A 21711-nucleotide genomic window follows, 5' to 3' on the forward strand; every position below is an offset into this window, starting at 1 on the left:
CAAGTAGAAGCACATACTAACATTCACAGGCTAAATGACTAATTCATGAATCTTGGTCTGTTAATACGGGCCGACGTAGATTCTCCATGTACCTGCGACAAACATAAGCACCTTTTGAGGTAGCCTTTCTAAGAATGATTATTAGCAGTAGTTTCTGGTATCTGATTTTAGTCATTAAATAGCAAGCAACAGGTTATTCACTTGATAGAGAGACTGAAGTTGTTTACAACTGTGGGATTTCCGCCGACCAATCAGTAACCCAGAACGGAACTAGGTATATAATTAACATGACATATGTGGCTTACAGCGAGTTGCATACGCGTACTTCTAGTTGTCCAGCACCATTCCGCGTTTCCTAGATACTTTTCATTCAGCCTTGAGTTACTTACTTCAATTACCAAAACAGTTTCGTTTTTCTACATGCAACCAACCACCTTTCTGAGAGATGAACTGTGGTGGTGAAACAAAACTTTTCCCATCTGGTAAGGACAGTTCAAATTCGCCGACCCTCCTTGTGAATGGCATGCGCTTTGACCTGCGGTTCACACATCACGCCTTTTAAAGTTTACCTAACTTGTGATTGGAGTTCTAGATTCCCAGGGGTCAATGAAGTCAAAGCTTCGTCGTCGTCACCGGACTAACCTAGGCTTGGTCGCTTTGAGTGGTGCGCATCAGGTAGGTCATATCGATTGAGTGGAAATTTCAGGGGTGAATGTGTGCAACTAGCCAGGTCCGAGCGTAACAACCCAAGGACTAACTGTTTTACGGCTCAGGTAGATAGATAAAGGTAAATTCAGAAACTAAGAATACGAAAGACAAAGAACGCTAAGACGAACATTTAACAATGACGCGTTTTCATCTCAAGTGTGGAACGCGTTTCATAAAGTAACTCTGGCCATCTTGCAAATTCCTACTATGAGTCGCTAGAACACACAACATGTCCTCCTCAGCCCATACGCTACACCCTATTCTCAAGAAATTATCAATTTCTCGCTCACACCAAGAACAAGAAGCGAAGCGATCCCTTGTCTATCCCCTGGAAAACGAAATCTATCAGACCATATATGATATTGAAGACAGTTATGACAAACTCCTTTCCGCTGTCGGACGCCTTGTCGGGCGTCTTTTCGTCAAATCTCAGTCATACCAAGACCTTTCGCTTGTTATAGAACAGTCGGCTGCCCGAAGCAAAGATTTTGTCTTTATCGTGGAGAATACGCTGCAGCGCCTCGAAATCACCCATCAGGCAGCACAAATTTTGATCGGAGGCGTGAGAAAGGCAGCACAGTCTTTAGTGTCTACCATACATACGCAAGGGAGCAGTCGTGACCTTAATGACCCTCCCTTACGTATATCTTTCGACCTTGAACCTGTCTTTTCCTCTGCGATGACCCTTATCCGAGGGGCAAGTAAGCTATCATGGAAGACACATGACATTTTACAACAAATTGGCGAAGAATGCCAACTGTATCGACAAGTCTCAGTATCTATGGGCATGGCTTCCAAGAGTCATATGTTGAGCGACCTTGAGAGACCGATTTCAGATTTCCATATATCCCCAACACGCTCTACAAGTTTAGGGCAGTGTTCCGTACACTACACATCGGCAGAGCACTTCGATGACAGATCAACATACAATTCTATCGATTTCTATAGCGCAAGTCAGAAATTATCACAAAACGAGTTATTCAAAGGATCAAGCAGCCACTGTCACGCAAGTGGGGGACTGCTTCAAAAGGAACGCCATGTCCATCCTCGCATGGCACGTTCTCAAGCCTGCGAGCCACATGGCGCTTACAGAACAGATGATGAAGTGCTGAGCCCTGTCCAGGATGAACGACGAATTAACTTCTCGAGATTACATCACGGGCCAAATCGCTGCAAAACCCCATTTACCAATTCCGCTTTTCCAGACACAGCAGGCAATCGAGCTGAGGGTGTACAACACGACTTCAACGAGGAACTTCAATCATCAAAGGGATCCACACAAAGGAACTCTTTTGAGTCGCTTTCTTCTCCCGAAATCCCACCAAAGCTTATTTTCGATGAAAACCTGGAGGTTATTGGTGGTACCCTCAATGGGTTCGTGGAGTATCTCACTTCTCAACGGTCCATTTGCGACACGAGATTCAAGCATGCATTTTATCTTTCGTTCAGATTATTCTGTACGCCCGAAGGACTAGCAAAACAACTCATTGATCGATTCCACATCAGCTCAAACTCTTCTACCCCGAACAAGATTCAGTTAAGAGTTGGCGATATTTTTTTGAAATGGCTTGAGTTGTATTGGTGTTCCTGCGTTGATAAGGTTGTTATCGAGAGGATTGCTTCGTTTGCATCCAGCCTCTCTTCAACCTATCCGGTCCTTAGCCAAAGGCTCATGGTATCGATTCAGCGCGTGCGTGGTCACACAATGCACAAGCCTTGCCCAACACTAGTCACTAGTGAGGCTACATGTGTTGTTGACGACGTGGTTCCCACAAAGGCTATGGGGCATCGAACTCAGCTAAGCCGCACAATACGATTTAGGTGGAAAAGGCTGGGGACCAGCATGCAGTCGTCCGACGTCCTTGCCTTCAACTCTATATCATTTGCCCACCAGCTAATCGTCAACCAGATGGGCCTCTTTTGCTCCATAAAGCCAACCGAACTTGTGGGCAGTGGGTGGATGAGTACTACTGCTGACTCCGCACCCAACGTTAGGGCAATGATACACTTCACGAATCGACTCTCATATGTTGTGATTGAGACTATCCTCCAATGTCGGGCAAAGACCAGACGTGGTCACATAATCGAGCAATGGATCAAAATTGCACAAGAGTGCTCTAATCTTCGCAATTACGATGGGCTGGTCGCCCTTCTGTCTGGTCTTGGACATAGCTCTATCGCTCGGCTTCATCAAACGTGGAATTCAGTATCACCCTCGGCTCTACACGACCTGGAAGCATTAAAGGGTCTTGTTAGTCCTTCGCACAACTTCAAATGCCTTCGGACATCGCTGAGATGTTCAAAACTTCCATGCCTGCCCTTCCTTGGGATGTACCTAACTGATCTGGTCTTTGTAGATACGGCTCACCCGTTAGTAGACCCGGACCTACAAAGTGAACTGGCATCTGGACAGGTCTACATACACTTTTCGAAGTGTCTCAAGACTGCAAAGATCATAAGACAGCTACAAAATTTTCAAACTCCATATCAGCTGCCAGAAGATCCACACATTCAGCAGTGGATATCTTCCAGCATGGTAGAGTTTGATAAGAGTAACACTTGCAATCTAGATACACATGCATATGAAAGAAGCTTAATACTAGAACCTCGTAATACAAAACAAGTTTAATTATCCTTTGCATCCGTCATCATGACAAAGAAAATTATAGAGCGTTTTTGTCGCTGATCTCTAAAATTCCTTGCCTGGCATGGTCTTCCAGATCTATCTTGGAAAGAGAAAGAACCAGGACCAGAAGTCAGTGAAGTTAGAGAGGGCTGGAAGTGCATCCAGAGTCGGTGCATAAGTCCTGTCGAAGAGATTGTTTATTTTTCAGATGCCTCACTGTCTAGTCAATTCTTGTCCAGCTTATTCCGAGGTTGGTCAATGTAGCTGCCAGTCCGAGTCAACAGGCACGGCAGCGAATCCGACCACCAATACTTAAGGATTGTGAGCTGCACGTCGCAAGCTAAACTATAATAGGTGATAAAGATGCCTTAACAGAAAACGGGTCCTAATGGGATGGGATGCTAGTGTGTTTCATTGATCTGACGCTAACAATCCGGTGTCACTATACTAAGCGATGCTTCTTCAGTGGTACATTACAGGGATTGGAAATGGCTTCTTGGGCGAAAGGAAAGAGCTGGGATTAGGGCACTGCAAAAAACGAGACGATATTATGGATAGATATAGAACAAAGCACCAGAATGCAGGTAGGCAGAGCCAGAAAAGCTGACTGATTTCAACTCTATATTAACAGGCATAGAAGTGGTGATTGGGTTTTTAGCAGAATATTATAGATAGAAAGACCGCAAGTTTACAGACACAGACCCTTGTTTTGTTTATGGACTCTGATGTGTGATTAATGATGTCTGGGCAATTGAATATGAAACGCTGCTATTTTACGAGCACTCTCACCAGTGGTTTACCGAAGTTCCAAACTTTACATAATAGCAACCACCATACGCTAATATCTTAGGTTCGGTAAGTGGCAAAGCTTCATCAAACAAGGCGGGTCACGTCCATGTTTTCGTATCAGTGCGAAAATTGGATTGAAACTGACACTAGCAGAAGCACCACGCGTCCCGAAACCTGGTTTAGCTCATACTTTAGGTTCTCATGGCTTTCCGCGACATCGAATCCTATCACTGCGCGTCTTGGCCGCCATTGCATCACTATCTAGACCTCTTTAATTAAACTACTGCCAGATTGTCGGCCAATGCTATGATCATTAATTCCGCAGTCGGAAGTGATCAGCATGATTAAAGCGCAACAGTTTCCACGATTTACTTAAACTAATAACAAGAATTTAGCTACGAGCTACGCTTTGGTCAACATGTGGCTTCTGTTGTCCACAGCCGCTGTGAACGGATCTGATCATATCGCCCACGGCAGTACCCGGCCAACTCAAATCACCCCATCCCTGATCCACAGAGAATACCCGGCTCATGTGGATTTTCGATATAACCCCATGCATCAACCCAATTACTTCTATTCACTATTTTAATACATATTACAATAACATCCACTAGAAACTCTACTGTTCATCTCTAGAGACTCATCCTGTCCACTCTAGCTTTTGGTCTTGCCTTCTTTAGCTTATTGTCAAGTTTAATATATAAGAATAAGCAATTACGGAAAGATCATACCTATTAATAGTGGAATTGCCTTCTTTCCAAATCCAGCTGACTTCCAATCCGTCGGTATAGGTCCTGGTGCACCAACGTCATTCGAGGACTTTTACTCCACCGATGCACCACAATTCTCTCTACACGTTGCCACATTCCAAGACGGTACGCTGGTCTCACTTACCTTTATGCATATGACCACTGATCTAGGCGGATTGTCATCGGTTCTTGAAGCTTGGTGTTCAATCCTAGCTGGAAAGCCTGAACAAGTTGCTAAATTTCCAGGATACAATGATGTTATGGCTGGCCTGTACCGAGCTGAAACCACGGAGAAGTCAAAAACCGACGGGTCTCTTCTTTCGGGTTGGAGGCTTGTGGTCTGGGCTCTTAGGGCAGCTTATGACGGGTGGATGTATCCCCTCGAGTCTCGAATGCTGCGTGTGCCAGCCAAGGCTATCAATGCTATAGTAGCCGAAGCCAGGAGTGAAATTTCACTTGAGAAAACTACCGACGGCAGCAAACCATTTGTTTCGGAGAATGATGTCATCCTGGCCCTATGCAACCGCTCTGTTGCTAAGAGTATGGGCAGAGGTCGAGCCATCGTCACCCTCATCGCCGTCAACCCCCGCGATCGTCTCAAAAACATTTTCCTTCCTGATTCAGCATACGTCCAAAATGCGCCCTGTGGAGCATTTTTCTACTGTCCCGTTAGAGACGCCCAGGATCTTCCCCTCGGAAAAGTCGCCATGCTTTCCCGCCAAGCCGTCGTTGAGTACTTGACCGAAGGACAAATCAAGGCTGCAGCCAAGGCAGCTTATGTGTCCATGATCGAAGGTGGAAACCCGCCTATCGTGGGTGATACGACAAGTACAATGATTATGTCGTCTAACTGGGCTAAGTCGGGATTCTTGGATAAGACTGATTTTGGACCTGCGGTTGTTGGGGGGAGGGGGGCACCTGCTAGGCCAAACTATTACCATATGGGAAAGCTTACGCCTATTATATTTCCAGTCTCTGTTGGGATTAATATGGGACGGGATGGGGATGGGAATTTGTGGCTTGGTGGTGACTTATCAGCGGCTTCGTGGGCGACGCTGATGGGGTATTTGAAGCTGTATGAATAGTACGTAAACTCTGTACGATACACGAGCAGTGTTTAAAAAACGAACTCAAGGATTATTCACGTAGACATTATACACTATATGTAGTTTCTAGCTTTCTACTGGCCTGTTGCAAGCGCTCTCGACATGTATCTCTCCCAGCTCTACGACATTGACGATCGGTTGTTTTGTAATCGAAGCAGTTGCAGGGTCCATGATTCCGGGCACTGCTTTTCCCACCCTTTCTGATTCTCCACTCACGAAGGGATACTCGAGTCGTGCCATCGAGCCAAGAGCTGTCCTAGGCTCTTGCACTTGGAAACGGGACGACCCTGTAAGATCCCTTCGGGAAACAGACGTTGTGTCGTTTCTTTGTTCCGTATAGTCACCCATGTGTATATCCTCCCTATCAGTCCTATCCGGTATGGCGTTACGTTTATGTGTCGAGTAACGATAGTCGACTACCAATCAAGGGTCCTTCCTTCGGAGATATCGGTTGACAACCCTGGAGTGATCAACGCTAGTATGATCAGGATCGTAAACTTTGAAGCTTGTCAGAGGCACCCAACCAAAATTACATTGGTCAGGGAAGTCTTCCTTGTCAAAGTAAACAACAGGATAAGATCTATTTGTGAGCATGACACCGCCATCTTCGTAACCCTCAGCCCAACCTCGAGGATACTGGTCAACTTTCTTATCAAAGACGTAGCATGAGGGAGTGCTATTCAGTAGCTGTCTCATCCGTGGAACGTGATCAAAGGCTTTCCATGGGAGAACAAGAACTGGATACGTATAGCCCTGTGTGGCCGACTTTGAAGAGTATATCTCGCCAGCAACAGGAATAACTTCACAGCCCTGGGCTTGATAGTCCTCTGGCAACATCCGCCTCCCTTGAGTTACCCGCTGAGGTGTGACATTTGCGGCCTGCGGAAACGATTGTCTTGCTATCCTGTGGTTCATCGAGGCCAATGCATCATTGCAGTGTAGAACGCGTGTTCCAAGCATCTTGATGACAAAGGAGTGGTCTCCGTTCAGCCCATGGTCTTGGCTTATTAAATGCCGGGCAGCATCCCTGACTGGGTCCTTGTGAAAGTGTTTGCCGTGTTCCCTGCACTCTAGGATGTACCAGTTTCCGAAATCCGGGGGATGCTGAATGATGATGTACTTGATTTGGGCGTCTCCGTTCTGGAAAACTTGGTCAAACTTGATGGCACGTTCTTCGGGTGGATCAGGGGAGTTGATGTGCAGCCTTTTCCGTTTCTGTTGTTGATCGGATGCTTCTGCTAAGACCCTTTTTAACGGGGCACGAAGGTGAGCGACAAGAGGGGCCATTGGCAGTTGACCAGGGGATGTGTTGTTCTGATTATGTGCCACTGGAATAGTATGCGCTGATTGATCCGCCCCATTTGATGTCTGCCTTGTATCTCGGTGGGTTGCTCCCCCAGTTTGGTTCAAGCTCATCGGCGAGATTGGTATAGTTGTGAGATTCGAGTTCTCAGCTAACCGACTGTTAGAATCAGACGACCGGCTCGCATCTGGAGTTGGAGCTGAGACTGAGGTCCGAGTCGCCTGGGACTTATTTCCCTCTGTGGCTTCCATGGCTCGGTTTATCTGTGCTTCTGGCTCTGTTTCCTGGCCAAGAGATACCTGGGGAGCTGAAGATTGTTACTGGTCCCGCGCCGTGCTGAAGAGATGGTCTACTGTCTCTGCGGAAGGTTGATCGTATGCTGTGATTTGGTCCTGCGGCCCCGGGTAGTCTGCAACTTGGCGCAAGCCCTGGGTATAGTCCCTTTCCAGGTCGATTGTCTCGTCGGGATTTTGTTCCGCACCATTTCGTTTTTCAAGCACCTCGCTGCATTCCTCTGCACCACCGTCGTCGGCTTTTGGTCTTTTAGGTTGTAAACACTGGTTTAATGCAGTCGAAACCGAATGATCCCATAGAGTATCCCCCAATGCCTGGAACAGACCACAAGCTAGCCTCCTGTGTGCTGCCTCTAGTCGTTCGTCAAATTGCTGTTCCTGTAGAGCGACTGACCTCCTGAACTGGATCTCTAGTTCTTTAAGCTCGCCGGCATGTTGCAGCATCGCATCTGACCGCCTGGTGTACTCAATCTGATCAGGCGAATGCTGCACCAGTTGGCGAAGCTCATTGTCGAATTTATGCCGCAACATTTGACGTTTTTGTTTGTATTCCTCCTCAGGGCTCTTGACTTTACTGATGTCAACGGTCCATTGCAGAAAATGTGCCCTGAGAGCCTCCGATTTAGTAACCGCTGCATCAGCAACTGCACTCATACTGATTTCTGAGTCTTCTGGGAAGCGAAAGAAGGAAATCGACAAAGAGGGGTAACTGTATAACTGTGAGGTTATGCTGGTTATTAATATTGGCTCTCTGTGTATATCCCTGCTTACTAGGACCGTGGTGTGGCTGCCTTATACCACCATCCTACAGCATCGCCCAACCGGATTGATTGGTAGCCCGACCAGCAAGCCAACAGTATTACGCCTGGAGACATGGGTCAGATCTATTTAAGTACACCGAGAGGACTCCAAACCGAGATAACAGACATTGCGCACGTAAAGTAAGGGCAGAGTCCCACTTGAATGCGTTCCCCCATTCTCCATTTTCAATGGTACTGTCTAGAAACCGTCCCTTTTAGGGAAAGGATGTAACAAATGGCCATCGGCTGTACGTACATATGACACACAGGACAAGATGTTCATGTGATGCACCATTGCCTGACCCTTGAGGGTGTCGACAAGGGATGGCGGTTCCGGTGTGATTACAGCTGACTATTGGTCGTCAAGACTCCACTATGCAAGGATTTGGTGATATCACGCCGCTACTAAACTTAGTTTTCTGGGGGTTTGAAAGAGTACATCTGCGTCCACAGGGAAGAATTGGCGATCATCGTATGGTATCTAATAGAGTCTCCTTGCTCAGTGGCATGGTCAGCATTTCGGACCTTGCAGCCTTTATCACTGTAATTCCTGCAAGCTACTGGCTTACGACGGCTGGGCAGCCACTCCATAATGGCAGGTCAATTGCGTGATTTAATGACTTTATCTGGACGGGCTGCCTAATCCAAGAGCTCGCACTAATTACCAATTTGGACAAAGCCTCATGATGATGCTGCTCTTGATTGGTGCGAGCTTTTAGCGTGAACCAGACTGTCGGTATCGACTGACCAATGACCGCGGCTTTAAAATACCTGCGCTTCGTACCGTAGGGTAAGTGTTCTGGAACGCCTTTCCACCAAGAGTCTTGAATCATTTGAAATTAGCCTATGGGGACCAATTTCAATACCGAGGCCACTCAGACATATGGTTTATGGCTTCAGTAAGGCCACGTGTAGGGCAAATCAAATGTGCAAAGAAACTCAAGTCTCTAACACTGTCCAATTGTCAAGATGGCAATATGATTGTGGGTGTTGAAAGCCTTAATCCCTTGCCAACAATCACGTAATTTGTATCATATAGCTCTACTTTTGTCATGCATTTAAGCTTCCCACAAATTTTGTCGCGCGTCATACAATCGCCGCCCCTTAAGTATAAGTATAACAGGCTCTGTCCTTTTCTCTGGTCCCTTTATATCTTCTTCATCGATCTCATTAGAGATCGATCAGACCTGACATCCAAACTACCACCGCGATCATCTCGAATCGCAACATGGCTTCCTCACCGGCATCAGGCTATCAAGTATGGCCAGATCCTTTCTCTGCAATCCAGCCCGAGATCAACATTCAGATACTGCAGTACCTTTCCCTCCAAGACATTAAGTCTGCCACCGTGTCTTCGCCCATGCTGTTAAGGCCCTTGCAAAGCAATGGCCAGTATATTCTAAGACCATACCTGCATGACCTTCATCTTAGCTATACCGACATCTCATCGTTTCACCTAGCAGCATCAGCTATGCATCTCCGTGAACTGCATTCTAAGCACGACGGAGATACTGTCCCGGTCCTGGAAAAGGTGGTCGGGCCTGTTCCGGAGTACATATTGCGGTTAAACGCCAAATCGACAGAGGAAATGGGCGTCATTACCCTCAAAATGGTCATGGCAGCCCAAGAACTCCTGCCCGAGATCACTGATACTTTCATAGAACCCGGCCTGTTGGAGGAAGAAGAAGAAGAAAAAGCCGTATTTCGACATCGGAGCCCGGGTTCGCTCTGGCCGGACAAGGCCCCCTTGGGTATAAGGAAAGCATTCAGCGACGGTTTCCTAAGATTCGATTGCTACCGGAATATATTTCATCACAAAGGTCAGGACCTTTTTAAGGAACGTGCTGGAATCAAGGATGCCTTCTTGAACACATTTCCCGAGTTTCCTAAATTCGATGACAAAATTCTGAGGTGGTATCCCTATATGATCCTGGGTAGACTCAGTCGCAGATATGGAAAAGTCATTTCCAGTGTTAAATCGACTACACGCGGCTCTCGAGGGATTGCATGGCCAAAGGGGGCATGGAAAGAGGTCCTTGCAGCAATGACTAAAATTGACTTTCGGAACCGTAGTGCGATGCAGGGTGCATATTTTAAGCATCGCCTCGTCCTCCAGGGCTATCCAAAACTTGCTTTCTTGGAACAGCTTTCCGATGAGACCCTTTTGAGTACCGTGGAGGAGGAATTCGAGGAACTCGTTGTATCAAACCTAACAGCTTGTGAAGCATGGGCAGCCGACAAGAGTCATTGCAATAACCTTAATCGACATTTCACTCTCTGGAGGAATTGAAGTTAAGAGTAGGATGAAGGTACAGTGTGAATGGCCATAGCTGTTCCTGTGCCTGGTAGGGATGAGAAATAGATCGCCTGGTTGCCATATAGAAACCTTCACGGGGCTATGCTAAATGGCCTTGGATGTTGGCATTGGTAGTTTGATGATAGTTTGAATTGCCATAGAGCTCTAGAGATTAGCAGCTGCCAGAACCGCTACGATTTTGAAGCAAGTGTTCAATCTTGATACAATACGGAATTTCTTAGGCAAATAAACCATAGGTACAGACGAGCCCTGGAAAAAAGCCGGCCTGATCCCTCATGAGTATAAGTTCATCTTTCGCAAGAAACGAGACATATTTAAACCAAAGAGAACACACAAGTTCCCTTGGCATACTCTACTCCTCCACAACAAAAATGACCTCCCTACAAACTTTGCAGCATCAAGGCTGCGCCGATTTCTTCTCGGCCCTGGCCCCTAAACTAAGAATCGAAATACTCGACCGAACCCCCTCCAGGACTTGCGACATCTTATCTCCGCCTCACCTGCTCTACTATCCGTCTTCCAAAGACACCGGTCCTCTCTTTTGGGGCATCATGTGCAAGACCTGCTCAAGTTCTATGTAGACAAATCTCTTCTGCCTTTTGCTGCAATCACCATGGACCTCCGCGCTATTCGCGCCGAATACAAGGACTTGACAGTCTCAGAACTGGAAGAAAAGCTCAAACCTGCACTGGACTCCGTCATATCACAGGAATATCCCAAGCAACCCACTGAAAACTACCCGGCTCTCGTAGTTCTAGAAATGGCTCAGAATCTAGTACCGGAGCTTTGTCGTGCCTTTGACACCTATCAGGAGAAGGTTGGCAGCAAGCGTTTGCTGGAAGACGTCCCGTGGCAAGCCAAGTTCACATTTATCGAGGACTTTCTGAGACTTGATTGTTATTGCAATATATTTTACTACCGAACCGAATTCCTTTTCAGCACTTTGAATCATGCAAAGAAACGGTTTAAAAGACCATTTCTTTATCACCCTGGGGCTCCAGTTGAGAAATATCCCTGGACCTTCATGTGTGCTATGCTCAAAAGATATCGAGGTTGAATAACCCTACTTGGTGACTCTCTTCGATCCCGGCAGCCAAAACCCGTCGAGAGACCTGGAACTTGGACACAGGACGTGTCAGCTCTACGAGTAAAGGAATTCCTACACAGGGATGGGATAAAACAACACTGATATGTCATTCATCTTCTCATGGGCGGATATCCTCACTTCGCCAAGTTGCAGAGTCTCACTGCAGAGGAGTTTGAACGTTACACACTTGAGGAATTCTATCGAGTTGTTATAGCCGAGCCAAAGGGGGAGGAGTGGACGACTCAATGGATTGGAAATTAGGATACAAGTTAATAGTATGTATCAAAGGATTGAAGAGAGGTGAGGGCTTGGTGCAATTTTGGGCTATGGGTGAGTGCGATATTTAACCAAGTCGACCTGTCTCAGTGTCGTCACTACTGTTTGCATTCAGGCAGCTTTTTTTAAATAGCATAAATATAAAAGACATACCAGAAGCACAAGCAAAAGGTAAAGAAAATGCCTGTATGGGTTCTTAGAGAATGCCAAAAGTTTAATTAGGTATGTCGCCAAAAGAAAACTCCGGTACAGGGAATCGAACCCTGGGCTCCGCGGTACCGATCTCTCAGGTTATGAGAGCGCGAAATGTTAGCCACTACACCATACCGGACGGACTTGGTTGCGGAAAGCTTCGCCCTCAACGCTCACATTCCCTTGACCTACAGGGCGAAGTACGTGGAATCACCAAACTTATTAGAGCAAAACTTCCCTATATTTCACAATTCTCTGTCCCAATCTAGGTTCATAACCACAAATCTTGACTATAGGTACCGCATCTAGCCTACGACTCGGACGTTTTATAAGCATAGCAAGTAGAATATAAAACAAAGTCTTCTGGATTCATACCCATGGGTTCGCGACACTTCCAAATCCCTGGCGCCTGCCACTCTGTGCAGAATTTGGCACAGCACCAGTTCCGCGCCAGCCACCCACAGTAACAATCACAGCAACAATCATTTGCATACCAAACATAAGCACCAGCCTAGTAGCAAAGGTTCCAGAAACTGGATCCAAACTCGAGTACGGGGTGAAGGAGTACGTCAAGGTGTAGCCAAGCCGGACAAGCTGGAACGGAAACGCCGCGCAAGCTGTGAGAAGCAGGAATCTCGCGGGGATGAAGTTGGGGTGCGACTTCATGGCGGTGACGCGTTTTCCCGTCCACCAGAGCCACCATCCTACGCCGAATATCATGACGAATAACATCATGCAGGTGCCGATCTGGTTGAGATGCTGTGAGAGGACACCACCAGGGGCTCCGAACTTGGGGGCTCCTCCATAAGTTGACAGCGTGATGCCAGCGGTGATGGAGAGATGAGTAACGGCGAGGAGGATTCGTTCAGTCCATCGTTTTGGAGGCAGTGGAAGTATGACGTTCCTGGATGCCGCTCTCAATTAGTTACATGTTTGAGTTTGATAGCACTCCTGCTTACACTTCATAGATCAACCCAATTATAGTCAGCGAGAGACAGGCAATGCTTCCAGCAGTGGTCATGATAATGACCGCATTGGGAATCTCGGGATCATTGCGCTTGGCAATCTGGTATCCATCCGCGACGAACCGAAGCGGAAAGTAGGATAAGAAGATTGGCCAGCAGGTCATTCCAGCCTTGCCATGTTTCCAAACGAGCGGTACCACCGGAATGAAAAGAATTATGTAAAGGACCAATTCTGCGATGGCGAGATTGGTCTTGTTCGCCGACGGAGGATCCGGAAGTGTAAAGGCCGCCATATCAAGCGACTTGAGCAAAATGAACTGATGAATATGCAGGTCGGTTTGAACCTATATCAAAGAAAGAGAAAGATCCAAGAAAGGGAAAATATGGGTTATACTTGAGGGATGTCGAAAGACGCTAAATTTAGTCCATCGCTGGAAACCGTTACCGAAACCGAAACCGAAAACTTAAATAAATAGGAGCTGGGATGACAGTAGATCTTGTCGCACTTGCTTACGCATTGATAGTCTACAAAATGGCTGAGTCGAATCAAGATGAAGACAGTACTAGCTCACTGGAACTGGAGAGTAAGAATGATGAAACGCGGCTCTTACGACGTTACGACGATGAGAAATAGTGATATCAGATATCATGCGCAACCTGAACTGAGACAATGAGGCTATGGCGCTAAGACGGGGCACGCATGTTAGCTAGCGCCGATCAGCCCATTTGTGCAGGATTGAGTATTACGAGTCCTAGGCAATAGTGAGGGCGACGAGTATTTTGCCCGTATGTTTTTTTGGTGTTCTTTACCTTTATGACCTCGAGGCTGGAGCCTCTTTTGACCCCTCAACCGTACCACAGAGGAACTTTCAAGATTCTGAGTTGATAGGCCTATCTATTTTAGTGGGGTAAACCCGCAACGCCGACCTTACCACTGTTTACCCGACCCTGCCATTTCATTCACCACCAAAAAATAAACCTTTCTATCTCATTCTTTTCAGAATCTCAACCAGGGACTGCCAGCATTATTTATGCCTCTCGGCAACGACCGAAGAACACTCGTCGTATTTTAATCGCCATCAACACTGGCGCCATCAGTTTCCCTTTTCAACAGCGCTCACAGATTACCGCAACCATGGAGTCCATTCAGAATTGGATTGCTCCCGAGGCGCAAGGCAGCAAGTACCGGCGAGATATTGCATTCGCCCATGTCGAAATTGACCTCAGATACGGGTCTGACCAGCACGTATGGGGCACTGTACTCGGGGCAGCTTGCAGACAGAGCCACGCCAGAGTCTGGGTCGTCGGACCGGATACTCAGACTGACATCGCCACACTCCCATGGGATGAAGTGAACTCGCCAAAGACATTGAAGGAGTTTGCCTACACGGCCACTTTCCAAGAGTTCTCGAGATTTCTCCACGACAGTCGGAAGATGATAGGGAGAAGGCCAAAGCATGGAAGTTTGACGAGGACCGGCCACAGACTGTTCTCCTATACGTCGACCCCCTCATGAGTGCCGAATGCGCGCTCGCCATACTCGAGACCGTCCACTGGGCCACCGACATCAGTTATGCCACGCCTGTGCGAGTCATCATTGTGTCGAACGCTCCTCTTCCAGATTCGCTGAAGCGGTTGATACGTCACTATGGTCACAAAAGCATCAGAAAGTTCACCTTCGAGGTCCCCGAAGAGACAATGGAGGAGCGCCGAGCCATGTACAAGGTATATGTCCCATTCTAGACGGATGGTGACATGATCAGCGCCTTGGACCGTGATTTAAAAGACGAACCGGAGGAACAGATCATTGTCTGTTACTCCCCATGGAAATGGATCAGGGACTTACCCGAAGATAATCAAGGATTAACTCAGCGAATTGAGAAAGATCATTCGCTTAATGACCGATTGAAGAACCTGGAAAGAATTCCCCACCGAGACATCCCTATTCATGAACCCAAGCAAGTCGACAAGAACAAATACAACGTGGTAACCGACAAAAAAGGATGTATCATTCTTCAACTCCCGCCAGGATATCGCATGCCTTCTCGCCTCGATGGTTTTGGACAAATTCATCTTTGTATCAGCACCTTCCGCGAACAAACCATCTTCGATCCGCATACCGAGCAACTGACGCGGGTGAGATTGCTTACGTCTCAGGAAGAACGACGCGAGCAGGTATCATTGGCCTTTCGCACAGTCAATCCACCATTTCGAGTGGCGGTGTACTGCGATGAAGTAACTGTCGACAACTTTCTTGAGTCCGGGGCGTCCGAACGGTGTCTCAAGATTTGCAATGAACATGCTCCCGGCTTCTTGCTGTCTCTTGTTTTTCTTATGGACTGGGGAAACCGACGTCCTCAGTACCATCTCATGTTTCTTTTCCACAGAGCAGCAAAAGTCAACCGTGAAAATAATTCAATGGGGGTTCTTATATCAGTATGTTGCTCGCTATGTAGCCAAAGGCAGCGACGACGAGGGTCCTGCATCCGCAGAAGAGAGTGGAGTCTTCAATTCACTTGGAGATTCGATCAACGCCAGAGCACACATTGTTCAACAGCTTCTGCCAATTCTCGATTTTAACTATCGCCTCACTGTCTTGCACGACCTACAGAGTCTGATAAGGTATTCAAAGTAAAGCTTAAACTCGCCGCAATCTTAACTGTGGGCATTGACAGGCTCTTCAACTTCCCCCACCGAGGTACTATGTCAAATGAGGAATACAGAGACTCACTCGTTGCGGCGTGTCATGGTTGGACCTGGCCGCTCGCACATACAGGGAGCATGTGGCTTGCCGTGGGCTTGTGGAAACATGGCGCAACGATAGTCAGAGACCACAACATGACTGACTCAAACGAGGTTTGAATCCCCGGGACTTCAGTGACCATGAATTTGGACGCTTTCAATTCCGTCCAGCGGGCTCTTACCGCATTGTCAAATACCTTCATCTCCTCATTCATCGCTGTCCTGCCGGACTTCCTTGCTGAGACCGAAGAGATGACCGGCTCCGAATGTAGCGAGATCCAGAAATATCTCGCGTGGGCTTACATTCATCAGATCGTGGAAACGAGGAAATTGTCTGACGGGAAGATTGTTCACCAACTAGGTGCAAGCACCAGGGAGCCCCAAGACAACTTTTGTGTCACGCTACCCCCATGGGCATTTGACGGCAATGACTACAGCAACTTCATCGAGGAAGATGGCTCGTGCGACGATGACATTGAATGTATCATGGGTGTTTTCCATGGAATGTCCAGAGAATTCGCAATGCCCAACCTGTATCTCGACGACTGGACATATATTCCAGGTCCGGCGCTTCGACATGTGAGTCTAAACCATGAGTACTGGGATGTTCCAACATGCACACCCAACCTGCCTCGAGATAATGAAGAGCAACAGGCCCTCTCAAGTGGTTTTTACTAAGCTGTGGCCTGGGAGGGACCTATCCATCGATCGGTTATGATCGGCCTTGGACATAAAGAATGGTAGTACAAATTGATTCGCTGTGTCGTCAGGTGGCCATGTTGATAGATGTGTAACGTATGTTACGTGTGTTGGGGACTCGGGGGATCTTATTGGGGTAATTGGTATTGTAGGTCAATTAGCACTGGTTTTAGATGAATGGAGTGCGATTAAATAAGTATTGGAAGACGTTATATGTGGCAGTAATTGATAAACTGTAACTGCGCTTATAATGTCAAAGTGATAAGGTTTGTTCGGGCCACCAGCAAACACTTTGCCTGAGGAATACAATGAGATGCACAGAGTGTGTGCTGAGTTCGAAATCGGGGTTCACAGCATGGCATTAACGATTGCTACGTCAATTGTAGAGGGCCCCAAAATAAACCAGGAGTATGACGACACTGGCGGCTGTAAGCTAATCCTGAAGATACTCGACACAGTTCATATCGCCCCAACCTTAGATGCAGTGTGATCTGCTCCATGGCCCTAAAACTGAGGGGCCACCGTGTGTAATGCATCTTCCTGATACTTGCACTGTCTGGACCGGTTTCGTCAGGGCCACCTGGCCCAAATTCTAGCCGTGCCTCCCCCACTTCGGTTCCTTCCGTGGCATCTGTCCATCGATTTCAACGTACTGATCATTTTCTCAACTCAAGTTTCTTCTTTCGCGGCTCTTGGACCCTGCCTGATCATCGCGCTTTTTGAGTTGCGTACCTCAATGCAGCATGTTTATTCCCCTTCTTCCCACGTTGGTATTCATTTCATACCCGCCTGTGCAATCTGACCCTTTCTCACTTAGCTCCCCGCCAGATCTCCTCTCACCATCAATCCGGCCGCCGTCCCCTCGCCCCCATCATGCCGCTATCATGGGTGATCCCGCTCACATGGCGGCGAAAAGAATCGTTCCTGTCGCCACCTCAATCGTGCCGCTGGGACGCACCTTACAAGGCGTGAAGAGCACCTACCTACTTCGAGATATTGAGTTCCTTCCTAGCAGCGCCCCTGCCTCCTCCCTTTCCCGTGGACCACAAATGTGGGAATCGTTGATTGTGGCCGCGATGAGCACAGCACGCAAATGGCATCTTGTACATTGCGCCACTTGTTCTCTGCAACCCGCACCATTTGTCTTTTGGGAAAGAACTGGGGGAATGTCGACGGGGGCAAGGAGGCCTCGAAGAGAACTCAACAGGATGCGAGGCGGGAAACTGACAGGAACCCTATGCCCTCAGTGCGGTAACCTACGCCGCGTCGCCACGCAGATTATGCTGCCATCAACGGATTGAGCGTCGGTCCGTCTCCTCCGTGCTCCTGAATCCGTCTTCTCCCCTCTCTAATCAAAAAACGCGAGTGTCCCCTACTGTTGGCTTGTATCGAACCCGACGCGAAGCCGCATTGATACAATAGACAGTTGCCCTCTCGGAAAACACTATGCAAAAGGTACTGAAGGTCTGTTGCGTCACGGTTTACGCTAACAAACATCCCAGCACGCCACTGCCGGTCTTATTTACTACAACCAAGTCAGCAACATCGCCGCACTCGACGCTATTGCTCAAACCCTGAGCTAGCGAGTCATGCTATCTGCTCTGCGACCTGGCACAGTTCATCCACTGCTTGTCGTCATTCCTGCCCTTGCCCTCGTTCTTAGTCTCCTTCTGCGCCCGCTTATTGTCGTTGTTGGGCATTTCTCAAACCCTGGGCCGTCCACCCTCAGTACACGGTCAACAGCTCACAATGCCAAGGTGATGAAGAGGACTAAAGCATGAAGCTGCGGCGCTATTTGCATCTGTCCCAAACCCTCCGCCACACCTCATGTGTTAAGCAAACTCTGATGTGGTCATCGATCCAGGAGCACTTTATGTTGTGCTTCGCGGACGTTTCCCTATCCGCCACGGCGAGATAACGAGCCACAAGGCCTCCGATCAGGCTGTCTCCGCTGATGAATCTGGAAAACGTTCCAATTGCAAACTCCGGTGCATTGCAACCCCTTCAACCCCCTCAACCCCATCTACACCATACCCCACGGCGACACAACAAAGCAACCATTCACCGTGATGGTCTTGGACTCCAATTCCTCTCCTCGCGACCTCGCTTTCAGGGTCAAGAAAGCACATGACATTCTCAGCATCCCGGTCAGGATGCCAGTATTTCTCGCGAGCAAACTTGGAACATTGTTCATCTCGAAGTTGGCCTTCTGAACGCGTGCGTTGCAGCGGACATCACCCTTTGTTCAGTCTACAAAGTGTTATTGGATAAAGCGTAGGGAACAAATAGAACTTCCTCGCCTGTGTCCGCGGGCCTGATCTTGAGGCCATTCACCCCTTCGGATGTCCCTTTCCCCGCTGATCAAGTTACGTATCCAACGGACAGGAGTGTGGTGGAGCAGGAATGACTTTTTATTGCAGAGTCTGTCCCTGCTACTCACGATGAGCCCGAACTCAAGGTGGAAGTCAAGTCTGAGAGCAATGAAAAGAGCCTCTATGAGCTTGTAAGTAGTTGATTTTACTAAAATAGAAGAACAGAAGCTCATTGAAGACAGTTTACTTCTTGCTCATTCGACCCACCGGCCCCTACTCACACGACCTTAGGCGCAAGCATCAAGAAGAAACTCGCTGATCCTGAGAAACAGCTTCTTATCACGCGCAAAGGACAGCAAAGGAAGACCGAATCGATGGAATAATGCATATAACATTTTCAGCATCCGGGCCAGGATGCTCGTGAGCAATCTTGGAATATTGCTCGTCGCGAAAGTCATATTCTGAACTCTTGTGCTACGGTGTAGATCACCCTTCGTTCAGTCTACAACGTGTTGCTGGTTGTCTCGACATTCCCTCCCATACAATACAGCACGATGCCCTCGTGTCAACGTTTAAAGACAGCAACATCTCGTTGAAAGCACATATGATACATATACAATGACGGCTCATTGAGAATCGAGTAAGTTGGCCTTAGTCTGCCGCATGTCTCTTGCGTTGTGTTGATAATTGATCTGACAACATCGAGAGTCACCGAGTAAGAAGCGACGAACAAACGAAAGAGTCGACGCTTAAATTTTCCCGACGATCTTTCCGTATTCTTCGCCCACTCCGTCGACGGGATCAGGTCAGACACTCAACCTGTGCACGAACCGAATGAAAGACAGTCCCGCATCAGCGGTCGTCCCTTATCCGACAGATGGAACAACATGTCTGTCCAAGCCGACTTCTTCGAGCTCATGATCCTCTTCAACTTCCAGAGTGCCAGTGGCGGTCTTTGAATTAGTGTAGAGCTCGTTGAAAATGGTGTAACGGCTAATCGCAGGTGGGTTGTCGAAGTCTGGATCGAGGAGATCAGTGCGAGTTGAGTAATCATCGTCTCTACGCCGACGTCTTCTTCAAGCTCATGATCCTCTTCAACCTCCTGAATGCCAGTAGCGGTCAATCAGAGTAAATTTTAGGTATAATCTGGTGAGAATTCGGCTCTCAGAATGAGCTCGATATTGCCGTCTGGGTCGATTATATATGAGATGGTCTTTATCATGACTTGATTTCTGAGGGTGGTGAGATTGTGAAGGGTGAGGGTTGGAGGAAGAAGGAACAAGCCGGAAGTGAGACGAGAGAGAGGCTTACTGTGGAAAAAGAGAAAACCCGTTGGGGGCATCTGGGTCTTTATCGTGTTCGACTATACAGAACGCACTCTTACATTCTGCATACCTTTACCCTCTTGAAGAATCACAACTGGCCTTCCCCGCTCACCACCCAGCACAAATCCTCACATCTTGACTTTATCGCTTCCTCCTTTCCCCATATTGCCACATCGTCACAACATCACAACGAGTTAGATCTGGGATCCTGATCACAATCTGCTAGCCCCGAACCTCTAGTATAAGACCTAGCTGTGTGATGACTAGAACCAACCGATAGACAAGCTCTGCAACAAAAGGTTCCACGAAAAGTACAACAAATAGGATCTCCTCTATCCGAAGCCGACAAGGCTAACTCCAAGACCAAATCAAAGCGCTTTCACGACGGCATGCGCATGTCAAACGTTCAAGACTGCCAAAACACGAACCAAGCATGCGACCAAGCGCCGCGCGACAGATGGTGAAATCAACAGGCTTCACGTCGCGGGCCGTAACAGTGAAGAAACCGTTCAGATTCTCGAGGACCAGCTTGAAGAGAGGAAGGCATCCACTCAGGGGAGCGACAGCCGCAATTGAGCGGCGACCTTGGGTCCAGGTCCCGAGAAGACTTTGAGAGGATCTCGGACCGTATTCCAGTCTATCTACGGGACAAGGTACCTTCGTAGACAAATTGATTTGCTATACGGCACATCCACACCTTGCGGCTGTTGTTATCGAGCGTCATTTCAACTCTCAGGCCCTTCGGTTTGGTGTCGAGACCGGCGGGTAGGGAAGACTTTGATATCACCCTGCACGCCGCCCTTACCCCCAAGGGAGCTCTCATCACGCGTTGTTTCAGATGGAAGGATCACCAAACCACATCATGACAGCAGTCCTTCCATTCCTGGTCGTAGCCCTCGCACCCCTAATGCTGCTGGAGGAGCCCCAGGACCCCCCCACAAGATGGCACCCTCGATCCTGCTCCATCAAGCACCCGAACCCAAAGATGACAAGTTACAGAACACCGCAGCTTGTTTGAGCATGTGATCAAGCTCCAGTGGTACACCATCTGTGCCGCTGCCCTGTCAGGTGAACCCCTTATCGACGACGACTCTGTGTCCCGGGAAAGTGGAAAGAAGGGTGTGAAATACTGGGAGGAAGGATTATAAGAGCCCGAAGAAGGCGAACAACAGGGTATCATTTGAAAGGCTCACAGATTGCTTCAGCTGCTAAATCCTGAGGATGGCACAGTGAGTGGTACACCACCTCCACGGCGCAAGCGAACGGAAGACTTTGGCTCCTGGGGAAATCGGCGAGTTATTACATAGCCCCGGCCGCAGTCAACCCCACCCGTAAAGAGCCTTCGCACCCAAATTCTTGACTTCTTTCACATCACACCACCACTGCTACCAACTCAGCTAAGTTCTCAGAACATATTTACGC

At 48.1% G+C, this 21711-nt stretch overlaps 7 protein-coding genes and 1 non-coding gene; 5 read left to right on the forward strand and 3 right to left on the reverse strand.

Annotated features, from left to right (window-relative positions):
- Window positions 1-937: 937 nt before the first annotated feature.
- FFUJ_13950 (related to Ras guanine-nucleotide exchange protein Cdc25p) lies at window positions 938-3337 on the forward strand (the record flags this gene model as incomplete). Its single annotated transcript, XM_023581431.1, has 1 exon — window positions 938-3337. One exon carries the CDS (start codon window positions 938-940, stop codon window positions 3335-3337), a length of 2400 nt encoding a protein of 799 aa, XP_023434130.1.
- A 1204-nt stretch (window positions 3338-4541) lies between these two features.
- On the forward strand, window positions 4542-5957 carry FFUJ_13949 (uncharacterized protein; the record flags this gene model as incomplete). XM_023581432.1 has 3 exons in its annotated part: window positions 4542-4599; window positions 4915-5768; window positions 5823-5957. 3 exons carry the CDS (start codon window positions 4542-4544, stop codon window positions 5955-5957), a joined length of 1047 nt encoding a protein of 348 aa, XP_023434131.1.
- Window positions 5958-6401: 444 nt separating this feature from the next.
- On the reverse strand, window positions 6402-8228 carry FFUJ_13948 (uncharacterized protein; the record flags this gene model as incomplete). XM_023581433.1 has 2 exons in its annotated part: window positions 6402-7580; window positions 7635-8228. The coding sequence occupies 2 exons, from the start codon at window positions 8226-8228 to the stop codon at window positions 6402-6404; spliced, it is 1773 nt and encodes a 590-aa protein (XP_023434132.1).
- A 1374-nt stretch (window positions 8229-9602) lies between these two features.
- Window positions 9603-10664, forward strand: FFUJ_13947 (uncharacterized protein; the record flags this gene model as incomplete). The annotated part of the gene is made up of 1 exon (XM_023581434.1): window positions 9603-10664. The coding sequence occupies one exon, from the start codon at window positions 9603-9605 to the stop codon at window positions 10662-10664; it is 1062 nt and encodes a 353-aa protein (XP_023434133.1).
- A 640-nt stretch (window positions 10665-11304) lies between these two features.
- FFUJ_13946 (uncharacterized protein) lies at window positions 11305-11748 on the forward strand (the record flags this gene model as incomplete). The annotated part of the gene is made up of 1 exon (XM_023581435.1): window positions 11305-11748. One exon carries the CDS (start codon window positions 11305-11307, stop codon window positions 11746-11748), a length of 444 nt encoding a protein of 147 aa, XP_023434134.1.
- Window positions 11749-12296: 548 nt separating this feature from the next.
- Window positions 12297-12386, reverse strand: tRNA. The gene has a single exon. It is a non-coding gene (tRNA).
- A 229-nt stretch (window positions 12387-12615) lies between these two features.
- Window positions 12616-13504, reverse strand: FFUJ_13945 (uncharacterized protein; the record flags this gene model as incomplete). XM_023581436.1 has 2 exons in its annotated part: window positions 12616-13150; window positions 13206-13504. 2 exons carry the CDS (start codon window positions 13502-13504, stop codon window positions 12616-12618), a joined length of 834 nt encoding a protein of 277 aa, XP_023434135.1.
- Window positions 13505-14419: 915 nt separating this feature from the next.
- On the forward strand, window positions 14420-16631 carry FFUJ_13944 (uncharacterized protein; the record flags this gene model as incomplete). XM_023581437.1 has 6 exons in its annotated part: window positions 14420-14505; window positions 14564-14936; window positions 15015-15615; window positions 15674-15833; window positions 15887-16067; window positions 16125-16631. 6 exons carry the CDS (start codon window positions 14420-14422, stop codon window positions 16629-16631), a joined length of 1908 nt encoding a protein of 635 aa, XP_023434136.1.
- Between the last annotated feature and the right edge of the window lie 5080 nt (window positions 16632-21711).

The sequence above is a fragment of the Fusarium fujikuroi genome, chromosome FFUJ_chr08 (genome assembly GCF_900079805.1).
Source record: "Fusarium fujikuroi IMI 58289 draft genome, chromosome FFUJ_chr08".
NCBI lineage: Eukaryota > Fungi > Ascomycota > Sordariomycetes > Hypocreales > Nectriaceae > Fusarium > Fusarium fujikuroi.